The 15,007-nt window shown below is 35.7% G+C and overlaps 1 protein-coding gene across 1 annotated transcript in view; it reads left to right on the top strand.

The window, feature by feature from the left end:
- Nucleotides 1-15,007, top strand: part of TBCD (tubulin folding cofactor D) — a 148,634-nt gene that overhangs the window by 19,718 nt on the left and 113,909 nt on the right. The window contains exons 8-11 of the mRNA XM_070937478.1: nucleotides 9,579-9,624; nucleotides 10,503-10,635; nucleotides 12,423-12,574; nucleotides 14,011-14,071. Coding sequence (XP_070793579.1) covers nucleotides 9,579-9,624; nucleotides 10,503-10,635; nucleotides 12,423-12,574; nucleotides 14,011-14,071 — 392 coding nt within the window. The remainder of the gene's footprint in view (nucleotides 1-9,578; nucleotides 9,625-10,502; nucleotides 10,636-12,422; nucleotides 12,575-14,010; nucleotides 14,072-15,007) is intronic.

The raw sequence follows: 15,007 nt of genomic DNA, 5'->3' as shown, positions 1-15,007 counted from the left end.
GTAATTTAAATAAAGATTAAATAGGTTGGCATGGTTTGTTTGTTTGTTTGTTTGTTTGTTTTTTGAGGGGTATGTGTGTGGTGTCTTCCTCTCCAGGGCTGTTTGAAAAGTTTTTGAATAAGTGCCCCAACTAACACTACAAGCTATAAATCCATAATTTTTCAAAGTAAAATGTTTAGATCGAGTTATTGAGAAACATATAGTTAACTTTTCATAAAGTATCCAAGGTAGCTGCCATAACTTGAATCAATAAAATTACACTAAACATCAAAATAAGGAACAGCAAATTTTATTAAAAATCAAGTAACCCCAAAACATTACTCAAATAATTGAACAATTTCTCCAGTACAGCTATAATACATTAAATATGAAAATTACCAATAGATATAGAATTTAAATTTAAAAACAGTTTTCTTGAATTCAGGTGTGTTTATTCAGGTGTGTTTACATTCTAATAGTATTTCGAATAAGGAATAAGAAGCATTTTATGCTGGTTTTAGTCTGTCTTTTTAATCTCTTCTCACTAATTTTTATAACAAAATTCTTGTCTGGAAGAAATTAATTGCAAACCACTTCAGTATTGCTGCCAAGAAAAGTGCATGGACTTGTAGTCTTTAGGATTGTACTTCTCTCTCTCTCTCTCTCTCTCTCTCTCTCTCTCTCTCTCTCTCTCTCTCTCTCTCTGTGTGTGTGTGTGTGTGTGTGTGTGTGTGTGTGTATGCATAATGTAATTAAATTTTGCATTTAAAAAGATAAGAGCTAATAAAAATTTTTAAAAAGAAAAAAACAAAGTGCAGAAAATGAAAAATGAAAAATAGAAAAAGACAAAATAAGAATATAATAAATAAAAAGAAAGGAAATATTAAAGAAATGATTTCCCCCTTCATCAGAACAAGTATAAACAATTTTAGTTAATTTATCACTTTTTCTTAAAGCAACCAAGTATCTCTTCTTCCCTTAATTATAAACAAAACTTTAAAGCTTCATTGTTCAGTCCTGGTCAGCAAAAATCCACAAAGAGTTACCAGAGATAGCAACCTATTTATTTTGATCTTTAATCCAACTTTATATTCCTTCTCTTTACTTTCAACAATCTTGGCCTTTAATCTCTTAAAATAATGTCCAAGAATTTGATTTATTTTCCCCTTTTCTTTGTCATTTCTCACAGAATCCTTCAAAACTGTAACAAGTCTCTTTTGTAAATCCAAAATAGGAAAGTTATCCAAGTCACTCTTCAGTTTGTTATTTGTATATCTCTTTTAATTATTAAATCATCAGCTGATTTCACTGGTATATCCAGTGTATTAGCTTTTTCCATAGCATTCTTCTAACTTATCATTTTAAAATCCACGTTCAAATCAGTTTCAGTCTTTTATGATAGAACTTGTTCCTGTTCCATAACATCATTTATATAGTCTATCTATAATAGCATTCTTGAAATTAACTTCTCAGTTCATTGTTCACAATTATTGTTCAGTAAGTTCAATATTAAAATATTTTGTTCCATTCTGTGTTAGCCATTTGAATTTAAGTGTTCTTCTTTAATTGCAATCTTTAGTTCTTTTTGATTTCCTTTAGAGATCAGTCTTCAGAATGCTCTCCTACCATTTTCCCCCCAAAACAACAGTAATTTCTCTTTGCAAATATTCTTAAAAATAATTTCAAAACTTATTTCTAGTTCATCTGGATTGGCCATCTTGCTTGCAACCTTGGCAGAGATTTTTAAAGAACACTAAGTTCACAAACCTCACTTTCTAACCAGTTTCAGAAATTGCTCATAAACTACCTCTGTTAGACACTTTCCTAATGACAAGTTTGAAAACACTAGTGAATTTTTCTTCAATCCTGAACAAATGAACATTTTAATCATAAGCTTAAGAATTTAAAGAATCTGAAATAAACAGCTAAAAGCTAAATAATATTTTTATCTTAGAAAGAAAGATTTTGATCTTAGAAAGTCCAGATAAAATTAAGCATTGAAACTTTTACAATAAGATTTGAAATTGATTATAATGTACAAACTGTTTTTCATGAGAAAGAGATTGCATTTTCATTTTTACAAGACATAATATGGATAAGCAATTTCATGATTTTAAAAACTGGTCTCTAGAGAGGTCTAAAGATTTTAGATGCAGACTTGTAATTTGATGCAAAATGTTATGATGATAAAAATAGTGAATGATACTTTTAAAGAAAGGAATCAGGTAGTAGTGACCACAATATCAAAAATATCAGTAATAATGTCTGCTCAATAGCATCTTTTGTACATAGATTATGTCCAAAGAGTACTGTTGAAGAAATGGGAGATGTAGAACAAATTTTACCTGAGAAGATAGAGATAATATCAAAAGTGGTGTTACAACTGAAAGGCCAAGAGAATAATTTAGAAAAGGATGTTTAATTGAATCTACAAAATAAACACACCAATAGAGTGACCTAGATAACTTTTCCTATTGGATTTACAAAAGAAGCTTGTTAAAGCCTTGACAAATTCTGTGTGATGGGACAAAGAAGAAATGAAGAGAAATCAAATCCTACGATATTTTAATAAACTAAAGATTAAGACTGCTAGAACTAAAAGGAAAGAATATAAAGTTGGTTTATTTGATTATGATTAAAACAAGATATATTGTTACTCCAGGTCCTTTATTGACTTTCTGCTGAAATCAGGATTATGTTTCATGGATTATTTTATAGATAAAAGATGGAATATCAGGTGAATTGATAAAATGTTTGTAACTTTAGGGAGAGTGAAGAGTTGCTAAATTTGTTTATATTTGTGATGAAAATGGGAAGTCGTTTATATATTTCTTATTTCTTTCTTGATTGTATTCCTTGTACTTCTCTTTTCTTTGTATTCTTTATTCTGTATTTTGTGTCTTTAAATTTAGTTTATATTAGATTTTACTGTTATAAACTGTATAAACTCTGAGTATAATATGTACTCTCTCTCTCTCTCTCTGTGTGTGTGTGTGTATGTGTGTGTGTGTGTGTGTGTATTTTGAGTTGACCTTCTCCAGTGTTAACTGAATAATCAAGGTCTGTTAAATCAAGGTTTATCAAAAAGTCATAAACTGCTCCTAATCTTCAGTGTTCTCCATGCTTCATAATGTTCTGTTCATTCATGCTACATTTAAGATCATGAAATGCAGTTCATTAAAAACTAAAACAAAGCAGGTGCATAGCCTCAGGAAATTTTTGTTGCATTTACACCATAGCTGACATTACTTAAATCCATAAATAGCTGTTAACATGTGGAAATATTTTTGGGGTTGGGCTATGCTCCTTTAACTTTAACTCCTGGCCATATTTATCTGAAAATGTTTCTTCCTATTAGAGTGATGAAACACAGGGTTCAGATAAAGTATTTAATTTAATGTCTGGATGAATGTTCAGATAATTCTAAACATTTAATTATTTCAAGCCGTATTTTAAATATTTTTAATGAGTGAAATGAAAATTTATTAGAAAAAGTATGTTGTATGGCCCTATGTTTTTGTTGTCATGGTTTAATTCATACAATGAGTTAGTGAATGCCATATTTACAGATAGCAAATCTATATCAAGACAATTCCATCTCCCAATAAATACTTATGAATTGGGAGGAGGGTGCCTTAAATTTGCTGAATAGAAGACTGGTGTTGAAACAAAAGAATGGGCTGGAGGTTCAAATTATTCCTTCCTTTCCTTGTGCAGCTACCTTTTTCTTAACTTTATCTCCATCTTGTTATATCATTAATAAGTAGGTTTTCTTTCTAGAGTATAGGGTGATGATCACTTACTTGGTTTTAAAAGAAATTGGATAAATTCATGGATAATAGGTCTATTCTGTTACCTCCAGGTTTGGGAAACAACTCTGCAAGTGGGATATGCGAACATCCCCATGTTGAACTAGAATGGGTCTGGAGCCAATTTAGCAGGCTTCTTTTTGTCTTGTTCTTATGCTTTTCTTACTTGTTAGAAGAGGGGATACATATGACTGCATGTAAGTATGTTCTGTTTCTCTCTGGTTTAGAGAATGGTTAGTATATGGAGATCAATTAGTGTTTTCAGTGGATATATTTTTTACAGGCAATCACTTTTAATAAGTATTAATGAAGTTATTAAAAAGTTTGTTTTTTGTCCTGGCTCTGTCCTTTTAGGGACTTCTTCCAGGTATATATTTATGGGAAGGAGGAATCTTCAGAATTAATTTCAGTTGGAATTAGTAGTCCTAGGATGACATGGTGTGAAGTGAAACATTATTTGTGTTCATCGTTTTTTTCGCTATCTAGGCTTTATTTACGTGAAAACCATTTTAAATGTAAGTTTGTGTTCCTTTTAGGTAAATATATTAGATTGGAGATGTCTCAACAAGTACTTTGAAAAAAAAGTGGAATGTTTACTTGCAGCTTCTCATTTTTATCCTTGTTAAATTATCGTAATCCTAGTTTCAGTCAATTTAGACAGTACAGAAGTATATACTGTTTCCAAGAAAATATATATATATATTTATGTAAGTTTTCACGGGTATGTATGTGTGTGTAGTTAATATTTCGGGTTTCTTCCTGTGTAATTGTGGATATATCCCTAAAAGGGTAGAAGCGACGTTTTGACAGAATCCCATCTGCCATCACTGCTGACATAAGCCTGATGATGGCAGATGGGATTCTGTCGAAACGTCGCTTCTACCCTTTTAGGGATATATCCACAATTACACAGGAAGAAACCCGAAATATTAACTATACACACACACACACACACACACACACACACACACACACACACACATATATACTTTTATATACAAGGATTTATCTCTAAGAAATAATTTCAAAGATGATAAATCAATATGTTTTTTTTTTTAATACAGAGATTCTGAAGCTAGTTTTAAGTTGTCCTATGTCCTCATTGGATTTGGTTAAGCAGATGTTAAATTGCACCAGTCTAGGGTTGCAAATAGTAGCCATAATTATTTTGAGTTGATGTATATTGTGCAAGATCCTTGGGTGTAACTACAAATCTGCAGGTTTGGGTGGACATCAGTTATTGTGTTTCATAGCATAGTCATGAGATTTACATTTAATTATAGTTTAACTAGATAAAATAAGGGAAGATGGTTAAGTAACTCAAATAGGACAATATGTTATGAATTCAGATTGCATCTTGCCCTTTAGGAGTATAAAATAAAATCTAATGAATTATAATAATAATATAATCCCCCATTGATTATTACCTAGCATTACCTTGATGTGGTTGTGGGGCTTGTAAGCTCTGAAGAAGATGAGATCTATGCCAATGATTCATCCATACTTGACAGATCTTGTCAGAGGAGGCAGATGAAGAGTGTCTCTCCCATAAATAATATGGTGAGACGTAACTTACAGAAACCTATACTGGATTCGTTGTTGCTCAATTCAACAAGGACAATGCATAAGGTGTTGGGAGTTTCTGGACATCTGGTGACATGTGAGCTATAGGACTCAGGACTGTTGGCTAAACAAATAGGGTAAGCAGCCTGCAAGACTACTGAAGGAAAGGGTTCTTACCCATTGCAAATATACAAAAGTAAAAGCAAAGATATACTGATTTTCTATTATAAATCATGTCTAGTGAGAAGAGAATATCTGAAAAGAATACACCAGTTTTGAAAAGAACAACATCCAGAATCAGAAATAACAGAACAAAGGCTACAAGATCAGTTTCGATTTATCATATGAAATAAAGAATATATCAAAGCAGAATTGGAAGAACTGTGAAGATCTACCCAGGGCAAAGAAATCAAAATCTTGCCACAGGAATCCCAAACAACAGAGATAATCCAGGTGGAATTGGTAGCATAGAAATCAGCATTGTTTTTGAACCGTTTTCATTCCCAAACTAGGCACTCTCTCTTTTGCCTTCTCTTCACAAAGAGCAAACAAGAGGAATTGAAACAAACTGAGCATCTAGAACAGCACAAAAGCAACAGAATAAGGCTGCCTGCACTGAAGCTTGTTACAAAAAATGGCTAGCACATTTTAAAAGATACCAGTACTGTAGTTTATCAAATATATGTATTAGCCTGATGCAAGAAATAAACCAACTGATGTACAGCACAGCTACAGTTATTATTGAAGATCTTGGATGCAAAATCAACATTTAAAAAAAAAATCCCAATCAGTGAATTGCCAAAATGGAGGATCAGGTTGGGAAATAAGATTAGCGTGTTAAGATCAGATGCAAGCTAGCTAGAAGAGATAAATAAAAGAAGCTGAAAAACAAAAAGATCAAAGAATAGCTGACTAAGAAATATCACCTAGAGACAAGGAAGATCAAGGAGGCACTGGCAAAAATAAAACTGCAAATAAGGCTGAACCTCCAATTTCAGCTGAATCAGAAATATTTCTACCAATCCATCAGTGGAGAGATTAGAATGAATCAGTTAACACCTGACAAAGAAACAGTGCAGTTCTGGGTGGAGCTATGGGATAAACCAAAGAAATAAAACAAAAAATGCAACTTGGATAAAGGAGGTGGATAAGAATAAAAAAGAAACTAAAATGAAAGAACTTGTAATAAACAGCAAAAAAAAAAAAAAAAAAGGAGAAAAGGGCAAGAAGATCAAGAACTGGCCAGTGAATTAAGTGAATAGGAACTGCATGGCTTTTGATTGAAATATCTGACTGGCCTGCACCCATTCATTTCCAAGCACTGTAACATCATACTACAAGGAGGTGAAATTTAAGATTGGTTAACAACTGGCAAAACCTACCTGATAATGAAAGATCCACCAAAAGGAGTGGCATGAGGCAAATACAAGCTAATTACCTGTTTACCAAACCTTTCCAATTGCTAACTGGTATGGTAGCTGATGCAGTCCAACAGCATCTAGCTGAAAACAAGCTGTTTCCATTTGAGCAGAAAGGAAACTGCCCAAACAGCAGAGGAACAAAAGATCAGATCCTAATTGACAAGATGATACTGGAAAACTGCAAGAGAAGGTAGATCAATTTGAACGTGGCTTGGATTGATGATAAGGAGGCATTCTACTCCCTGTCAAATAATTGGATAATCAAGTGCCTACAAATAACGGGAATCAGTAGAAACATCAGAAGCTTTGTGCAAAGATCAGTGACACAATGGAAGCTACATTTGCTGGTCAGTGGTAATAGACTGGGAGAGGTTAACTTCAAGATGGGAATCTTTCAAGGAATCTCAGTATTACCATTACCCTTAGTCATTACATTGATTTCTCTATTAGCAATACTGAACAAGACAGCCATGGCTCTTGAACACCAGAAACATATGCCAAGTCATCGCACCTCTTTTAAATAGAAGATTTGAAGCTGTATGGAAAAATACCATCTGACATATAATCACTGCTCAATACTGTCCAAATATATAGCCAAGTTTTTACAATGAAGTTGGGGGTGGATAAATGTGCCCTCGTTAAAATTAATTGGGGGGGATACCGAAAACTGGAAATCAAGATCAAGGAAATAACATCAAGCGTTTGGAAGAAGATCACTACAAATCCCTAGCCATCTTTCAGGCTGACAGAAATGAAGCAGTCAAGAAGAACATTACAGGTAGTCCTCAACTTATGACCTTTTGTTCAGCAACTGTTCAAAGTTACAAAGGTGCTGGGATTTATGACCCAGGCCTAAAGTTACACTACTGCAGCGCCCCCATGGTCATGTGATTGTATGATCTGGGCATTTGCACTTACAACTAATGTATGGTGATCATGTAATCACTAGTGGCAGTTTTCCCCAGAAAGAAGCCAGCAGAGTTCTTGACAATTGCCATCCCTCCTCCCTTCCCTCTGCTCTTGGATGGTACAGAACCTAAAAGCTGGGTGGGCACATTTCCAAGTGGGGACAATCCCACCACAGACCCAATCAGATCTTGGTAAGACATACCAGTTCGGCTTCCTCCTCCAGGATATGATCCTGATTAAGATTAGCTTTATTATATACAAACGTGGCATTCATAAGCAACAGCTAAAGTCCAGGGCCATCAAGGATGTAATTGCCAGGCCATAGTGGGATCTGTTTCAAGGACTCGGCCCAATGTCTCCATGTGAGGTACCCTTGGATTTCTGATCTCTCACAGGGAGATAAGTTAGAGATGACCCTGCTTTCCCCCTCAGTTTCCCCATCCCAGCCCTCTCAGATATGTTTCCTTTCTAGGCCTTACAGGCATATCCACTCTCTCTCTTGCAAAATCACGCAAAACCAGTAGAATTCTAAATTCTGTACTAATATGGAGACACTAAACTAAGTAATAAATAATAATAATAAGTATTTGAATAAATACTCAATTTCAGATATGGTGGATTCATGATATATTGAGGAAGAGGTAATCCAATAGTAAATTGGCTAGGAGGATCTTATCATATGGGCTGGTACCGTAGTAGTACATTCATTTTTGTAATCATCCAGAAGACCAGTAGAGTATGAATAATTTTTTTTTTTAATTTTTACTTCGAATTTATATACTGCCCTTCTTCCTGGGAACTCAGGGCAGTGTACAGCCAGATAAAAACACATAATATAAACATTAAGAACAGTCCATTAATTAAACATAATTAATGCAGTCCACAAAATGTTTGTTTGTTTTATGTTTATTTACAGAATGTTAGTTCCAATTTTAATGACCACCAGTGATTTGATTCCTATTCCACTCTACCCTTCCCTGCAAGCTGATTCTCCTCTCCTCTCCTCTCCTCTCCTCTCCTCTCCTCTCCTCTCCTCTCCTCTCCTCTCCTCTCCTCTCCTCTCCTCTCCTCTTCTCTCCTCTCCTCTCTGTTCCTCTCCCCTCCCCTCCCCTCTCTCCTCTCCCCTCCCCTCCCCTTCTCCTCTCCTCTCCTTTCCTTTCCTCTCCTCTCCTCTCCTCTCCTCTCCTCTCCTCTCCTCTCCTCTCCCCTCCCCTCCCTTCTATGTATCAACTGACTTTGTCCCACTCTTTCTTTTCTAATCTTATAAGGATGTATTCCGTTAACTCTTTAGTTGCATTTCATTATAACAGTTATCTACGATTTTATCATCTTAAATTTTATTTTATTATTTGAATGGATGTTTCTGATTCCAGCCTATAATTACATCCAGTACACCGCAAATTTGTGGCTCTGGCTCTCAAGTTTTAAACTTTAAGCAAAGAAACCTTTGTTTTCTATATTGTGCAAGATTTTGCATTTGAGGTTATAACTATTCTTGGTTGACATAACCATCTTTAAATATCAGCCTGACGCCTTCCAGAAGCTTAATGTGATCATGCATACCAGTGGTGGATTGGCCCCGGTTTGCACCGGTTCTATAGAACCGGTAGTAAAATCGGTGGGAGGCTCCGCCCACCAACCCCAACGTCATCAAAATGCTTCTGCACATGCACGAGCGAAGCAAGCGCACACGCAGCCCCATTGTGAACTGGTAGTAAAGGTAAGTAGAACCCGCCCCTGATGCACACATGTTAAAGTTATGTATTCTGGTTAAGATTAATATAATATGACACAGAAAATCTTGGAACATTACTTCTTGATGCTAATATATCAAAATTTTAGTTTGTTCACTAAATTTCATTTGTTCACTAATGTATTTTACTTTTACTTTTCTTAGGCACAACTTTTCAAACATGGCAAAAGGGAAGATTGTTTACCATATGGTAAGACTCTTCATGGTACCATAAACATAGAGAGCAAAACATGAGCATGATACAAATTTCTAGTGGTTATAGTTTGAAGATTTTATACTTCTCTTGACCCGCTTGTTTAAAATCAGTGACTGGGATCCTGAGAACCACAGCTAGTTATTAACAGGGGTGAAATTCTGTGAAGTCTGCTACTGGTTCGCTTCACTACCGGTTTGCTTCGCGCGAGCATGCGTGATGCATGCCAAACGTGTGCTTTGTGTGCAGGCGCACCACAGGCACTACCACGCAGCGCTGAAAAAGGAGGATTAAGAAGCCTTTTCTGAATCTTCAAAGGTAAGTAGAACAGTGGGGGTGGGGTACAGCTCTGCCGCACAATTTAGATTTGCTAGAAAGCAGGATTTCCTGCTTTCTAGCTAATATAAATCGTGCGGCACAGCTGCTGGTCAGAAATATCAGTTTGACTGAACCAGTAGCATTTCACCCCTGCTTATTATAAGATAATTAACTAAAAGGTACATTTGGGTATATCTGCTATAAAACGTGGACTCATTTGAAATTCTAGGCTGCTTAAGGCAATAGGTTTTTCTGGAAAATGTTGACTAAATGTTTTACTTTATAATGTTACTTTCCCCTAATAAATCAAATTGTCTTAGTGGGGGACCATAGAACTGAGACCAAATACTCAACTTCAGTGCAGTGTAAAATGTCTTACATGTGAGAACTATTATCCCCCCCCCACCCATCCAAAATAACATTGATTGTATTGGCATTAAAAGCTGAGTGTATGTTTCATAGTCTTCTGCTGAAAATATTTTAATATGTGTTTCATATGCATTATATAGTGGACAAAAGTGGATATATTTATTGATAGAGAAATGTATTCATTATAGCTTCTACTGTGCTTGAATGTCTTGATAACTGCAAGCTCTTTGAAAGTAACCAAACGATTCTTCGCAAGCTGGGAGTGAAACTTGTTCAGCGACTTGGTCTGACATTTCTTAAGACAAAGGTGGCAAAGTGGAGGTTTGTTCTTTTCATAATCATGTTTTTACTTGCCTTCTTTCCTTTTATTAGGCTAATCTGAGTTGTAAGATCTATCATTAATAGGAGTAGATAAGTAATATATCATCTCTCATTCATTTGATGACAAGAAGTTCTGGTTTAGCAATATTTGTGTAGGAACTTTGGCATTCCATAGGTATAAGCAACCTCTTCCTCTATAATTTTAATTGACATTATTACTTTACATTTTCTACAATTTATTTTACAGTTAAATGGTCCGTTCAAAGTTAAATTTAGGATTATGGAGAAAAACAAATCCTCGGAGGGGTATTGTTTTAAAAAGTTTACATAAAGCTGTGATGTCTCTTCCTTTTCTTCTATTATATTTCCCTTTGACTCCTTGAATGAAAGTACCAGTACTAAAAAACATGGTTAGGCTGTTAAAAAAATTTCCTCCCACTAAAATACACATTGTAACACTATGAGTAGCAAGAATAAAGGGCATGTAGGTGTGGGTGTAGCTGACGGGTCTGCAAGTAAAGAAACACAGCAACCAGAAAGGAGGGTGTTGATTTGCCACCACTATCCAGGATACTCTGCCCCTTGGCTCCATCCCTCAGCCCTGGGAGCTCAGCTTGATCCTGGGAATCTGGGAATCTGGTTCTTACATGTCAGTTCTTTGGGGCCATACAAGAACAGTCAGTGTTTCTTGACCCCTGGCTGAAAGAATGAACAAGTACTTTGAACTAATATGTACTATGTTACTAAAGCATATTAAACATTATGTAGTTTGCTCAAGGAATAATGAAAAAAAATGTACCCATGTTTCCCTGATAATAAGACCAGGTCTTATTTTCTTTTGGGCCCCAAAATAAACACTAGGGCTTATTTTTTTTGGGGGGGGGGGGCTGGTTATTTTTTTCCCAATGTATGGGAGGCCTACTTCTGCTTCCTCACAGCAGGGCAGGAGGCTGTGTTGTGCACCAGTGCCCCCGCCGAAAGGCAGGGGTGTGTGGAGCTGCCCCATGTTCCCCGCACCAGCTTACCTCAGGGCCCCTGCAGCAGGCCACCCATGCCCTGACACCTGCCTTGCCTCATGGTGTCAGCTCCAGCAGCCCCACCCAGCAGGATCCCATATGGCTACCAGCTCACTTCTTCAGCAATTCACAGCTGCAGTAGAGCAGGAGGCTGAGTGATGCGCCGGTGCAATGAGGCAAGGTGGCAGTGGGGGGGAGGGTTTGAGCTGCCCCATGTGCCCCGCACTACCTTACTTCAGGGCCCCTGCAGCCAGGACATCCACAACCTGACAGCTGCCTTGCCTCACCAGTTGTAGCACCGCGAGCAATCAGACGGGCTGGGCAGCTGACTGGCCGCACAGGCTTTTAATAGGGCTTATTTTGGGGGTAGGGCTTATATTAGGCACACACATAAAACATTCTAGGTCTTATTTTCAGGATAGGTCTTATTTTCGGGAAAACGGTATTTCTTAAGTTATAAACTATGCCCACAAAGCTTGAGCCTAGATTGCACATTTTATATATTTAAATGTATTCATATTTAAATATAAACATTTACAGTCTGTTTAATTAATACATGATAATTTACAGGTATTTTATTGGTGAAATTGCCTCTTGATAATGCTGTGTGATCTTTTAATAGCAAAATGTCAGCACATATTTTCCTCACAAATTATTTCACCAGTGACAAAATATTTTACATTTATTTTTAAAATCTACTTCATGAGTATTTTGAAGATAATGTGCTTGTTCTCTGCTAAAAATATAACCATGATGAAATTGCCTTTCCAGGTATCAACGGGGATTCCGATCTTTAGCTGCAAATCTACAGTTTTCTGGCGGAGGTCTCATTCCGCAGAAAACAGAAAATATAACAGTTAACACAGGAGAGGAGGAGGAAGAGGAGGAATACGACATTCCAGGGGAAGTTGAAAATGTTATAGGTATGTTTGATCAAAACAATGTAAGATCTGATATCCTGACCAATGTGGTTTATGAATGTGATTTATTGATTTATATACAATTCCTCATGTTATCTGGTAAGAAAGAATATAAATAGTGTTATGTTATCTTTGTTTCATAGTTTAAAAAAATAATATTTATATCTGCGCATCATACTTTTGATTCTTCCTCTTAGCTTTCATGGCTAAGGTGGGACTAGAACCAAGGATGAAATGCTCCCGGTTCGGACCGGATTGCCCGATCCGGTAGCGATGGAGGTGGGTGGTTCGGAGAACCGGTAGCAAAAATCCCTGTGCCCCCCATGCCCAGCTGAGTCGCGCAATCATCAGAGGCTTTTTTAAAAAAAAATTAAAAGCATTTTTTCTACAACCTCTTCTGCCGAAAAAATGCTTTTAAAAGTAAAAAAAAAAGCCTCCGATGATCGCGCGGCTCAGCTGGGATCGTCAAAGGCTTTTAAAAACATTTTTTCTACAACTCTTCAGAGATTGTAGAAAAAATGCTTTTAAAAGCCTCTGACTATCCAAGCTGAGTTGTCTGATCGGCAGAGGCTTTTTTCCTTTTAAAAGCCTCTGATGATCCCAGCTGAGTTGCCTGATTGGCAGAGGCTTTTTTCCTTTTAAATGCCTCTGACGATCCAAGCTGAGTTGTCTGATTGGCAGAGGCTTTTTCCCTTTTAAATGCCTCTGACGATCCAAGATGAGTTGCCTGATTGGCAGAGACTTTTAAAAGAAAAAAAAACCGATCAGGCAACTCAGCTGGGATCGTCAGAGCCTTTTGAAAGCATTTTTTACAACCTCTTCCCCAAAAAGGTTGTAGAAAAAATGGTTTTAAAAGTTAAAAAAAAAAAATTGGCCATGCCCACCCAGTCACATTACCACGCCCACCAAGCCACGCCCACAGAACCGGTAGTAACAAATTTTAGATTTCACCACTGACTAGAACTCAGTCTCCCGCTTTCCATCTGGTGCCTGACTAGACCAAACTGACTCTATGTTATTGAAGTTGTTATTATTAATTTGATTTGTATCTAAATTAAAGGTAGCTAACATAATATTTTGTGCATGCTATTGTACTGATGTTATTTGTCCTTTTTGGTTATTGTTCTAGACATAGTTTTGAATCATGAGTCCCTCCTTTTCATGCCCTATTTTGACTTTTCCTTCATAATTAATTCAATTTTCTTTTTAAAGAAGTGTTTAGACTTCTTTGTGCCAGATCCTGTAAAACAAACAAACAAACAAACAAACAAACAAACAAACATGATTTTTCTTTACAAAATCATGTTTAGGAACAAATCACTATCTTAATCACTCCAGTATGATATCCTAACAAAGCTAGAAGTAATGAAGTGCCAAGAGAAAGACAATGTTTGGTTGCCTTGAATTCATGTTATGATTTTAAAAACATTTTTTCACAGAGCAGTTGTTGATTGGATTAAAAGACAAAGATACTATTGTGAGATGGTCTGCAGCAAAAGGGTATGTGTTCTTGAGTTAAACTGATTTACACAATTTAATCAGTAAATATCGGTAACTAGAATGATATGGAAAACAGTTAAATGTTCTGTTTAATACAGCAACCACAAGGCTTATGGATTCATTTGATCTTTGTTGCAATATTTATTTTTTTCATGTTTGGATTATATTCTAAATTATGACATCTTTTCCTATGCTTTATTTATTATTGTTTAGTATTTCCTATCTTAAAAAATACTGAGACCATTTTCAGTAGTTATATTTATAGTTATAGCCAATTTCATTAGTTATAGAAATACATAGTAATAAATAAACAAATAAATTCCTGTCTCAAACACTGGGAAGCAATTACATTGAGATGCACATTCTTTATTGTAATTTGTTTGATTGCTGTGAGCTGTCCATAATGGTTGAGAATTGAATGATTTACAAGTTTAATAAATTATTTTTATGAGCCTTTGTTTAGTGTTGAATAACAATCTCTCTCTCTATTTAAATGAAAATGGACTGCTTTTTCTTCATTTGGTGGCAAAAATTTCCAAAGCAATAAACAATGCATATCTAAAAAACATTTACTTCTGAATCCAGAATCCATAAATAAAAGAACACTTACGACAGCAAATAATATAAGGATTTACTGGGGCCTCATATGTGTCTTGCCTTCTTCTGAATGGATCAGAGGCCGTAGCATAGGAACATATCACAAATGTATTTATAGGAGTTTGATCTGGTAATGGGAGAATTAAATGTTACAGGTTACCTACTTTGGCATGCCTGTGCTATAGAGAATGCAGATACAAAATCTGAACTATTTAATCTTCAATTCAAATTAAATTTGTAGAATCAATATATATTACAGAACTATAGATTTGAGTTTCAAAATTACAAAGCTCAGATTTCAGGAGCATAGGTATTTTTATGATGAAGATGGCAAACATA

Source organism: Pituophis catenifer, unplaced genomic scaffold (assembly GCF_029215685.1).
Source record: "Pituophis catenifer annectens isolate HBS135680 unplaced genomic scaffold, rPitCat1.0.hap2 SCAF_2, whole genome shotgun sequence".
Classification (NCBI taxonomy): Eukaryota; Metazoa; Chordata; class Lepidosauria; order Squamata; family Colubridae; genus Pituophis; species Pituophis catenifer.
This window is presented reverse-complemented; position numbering and strand designations above follow the sequence as displayed.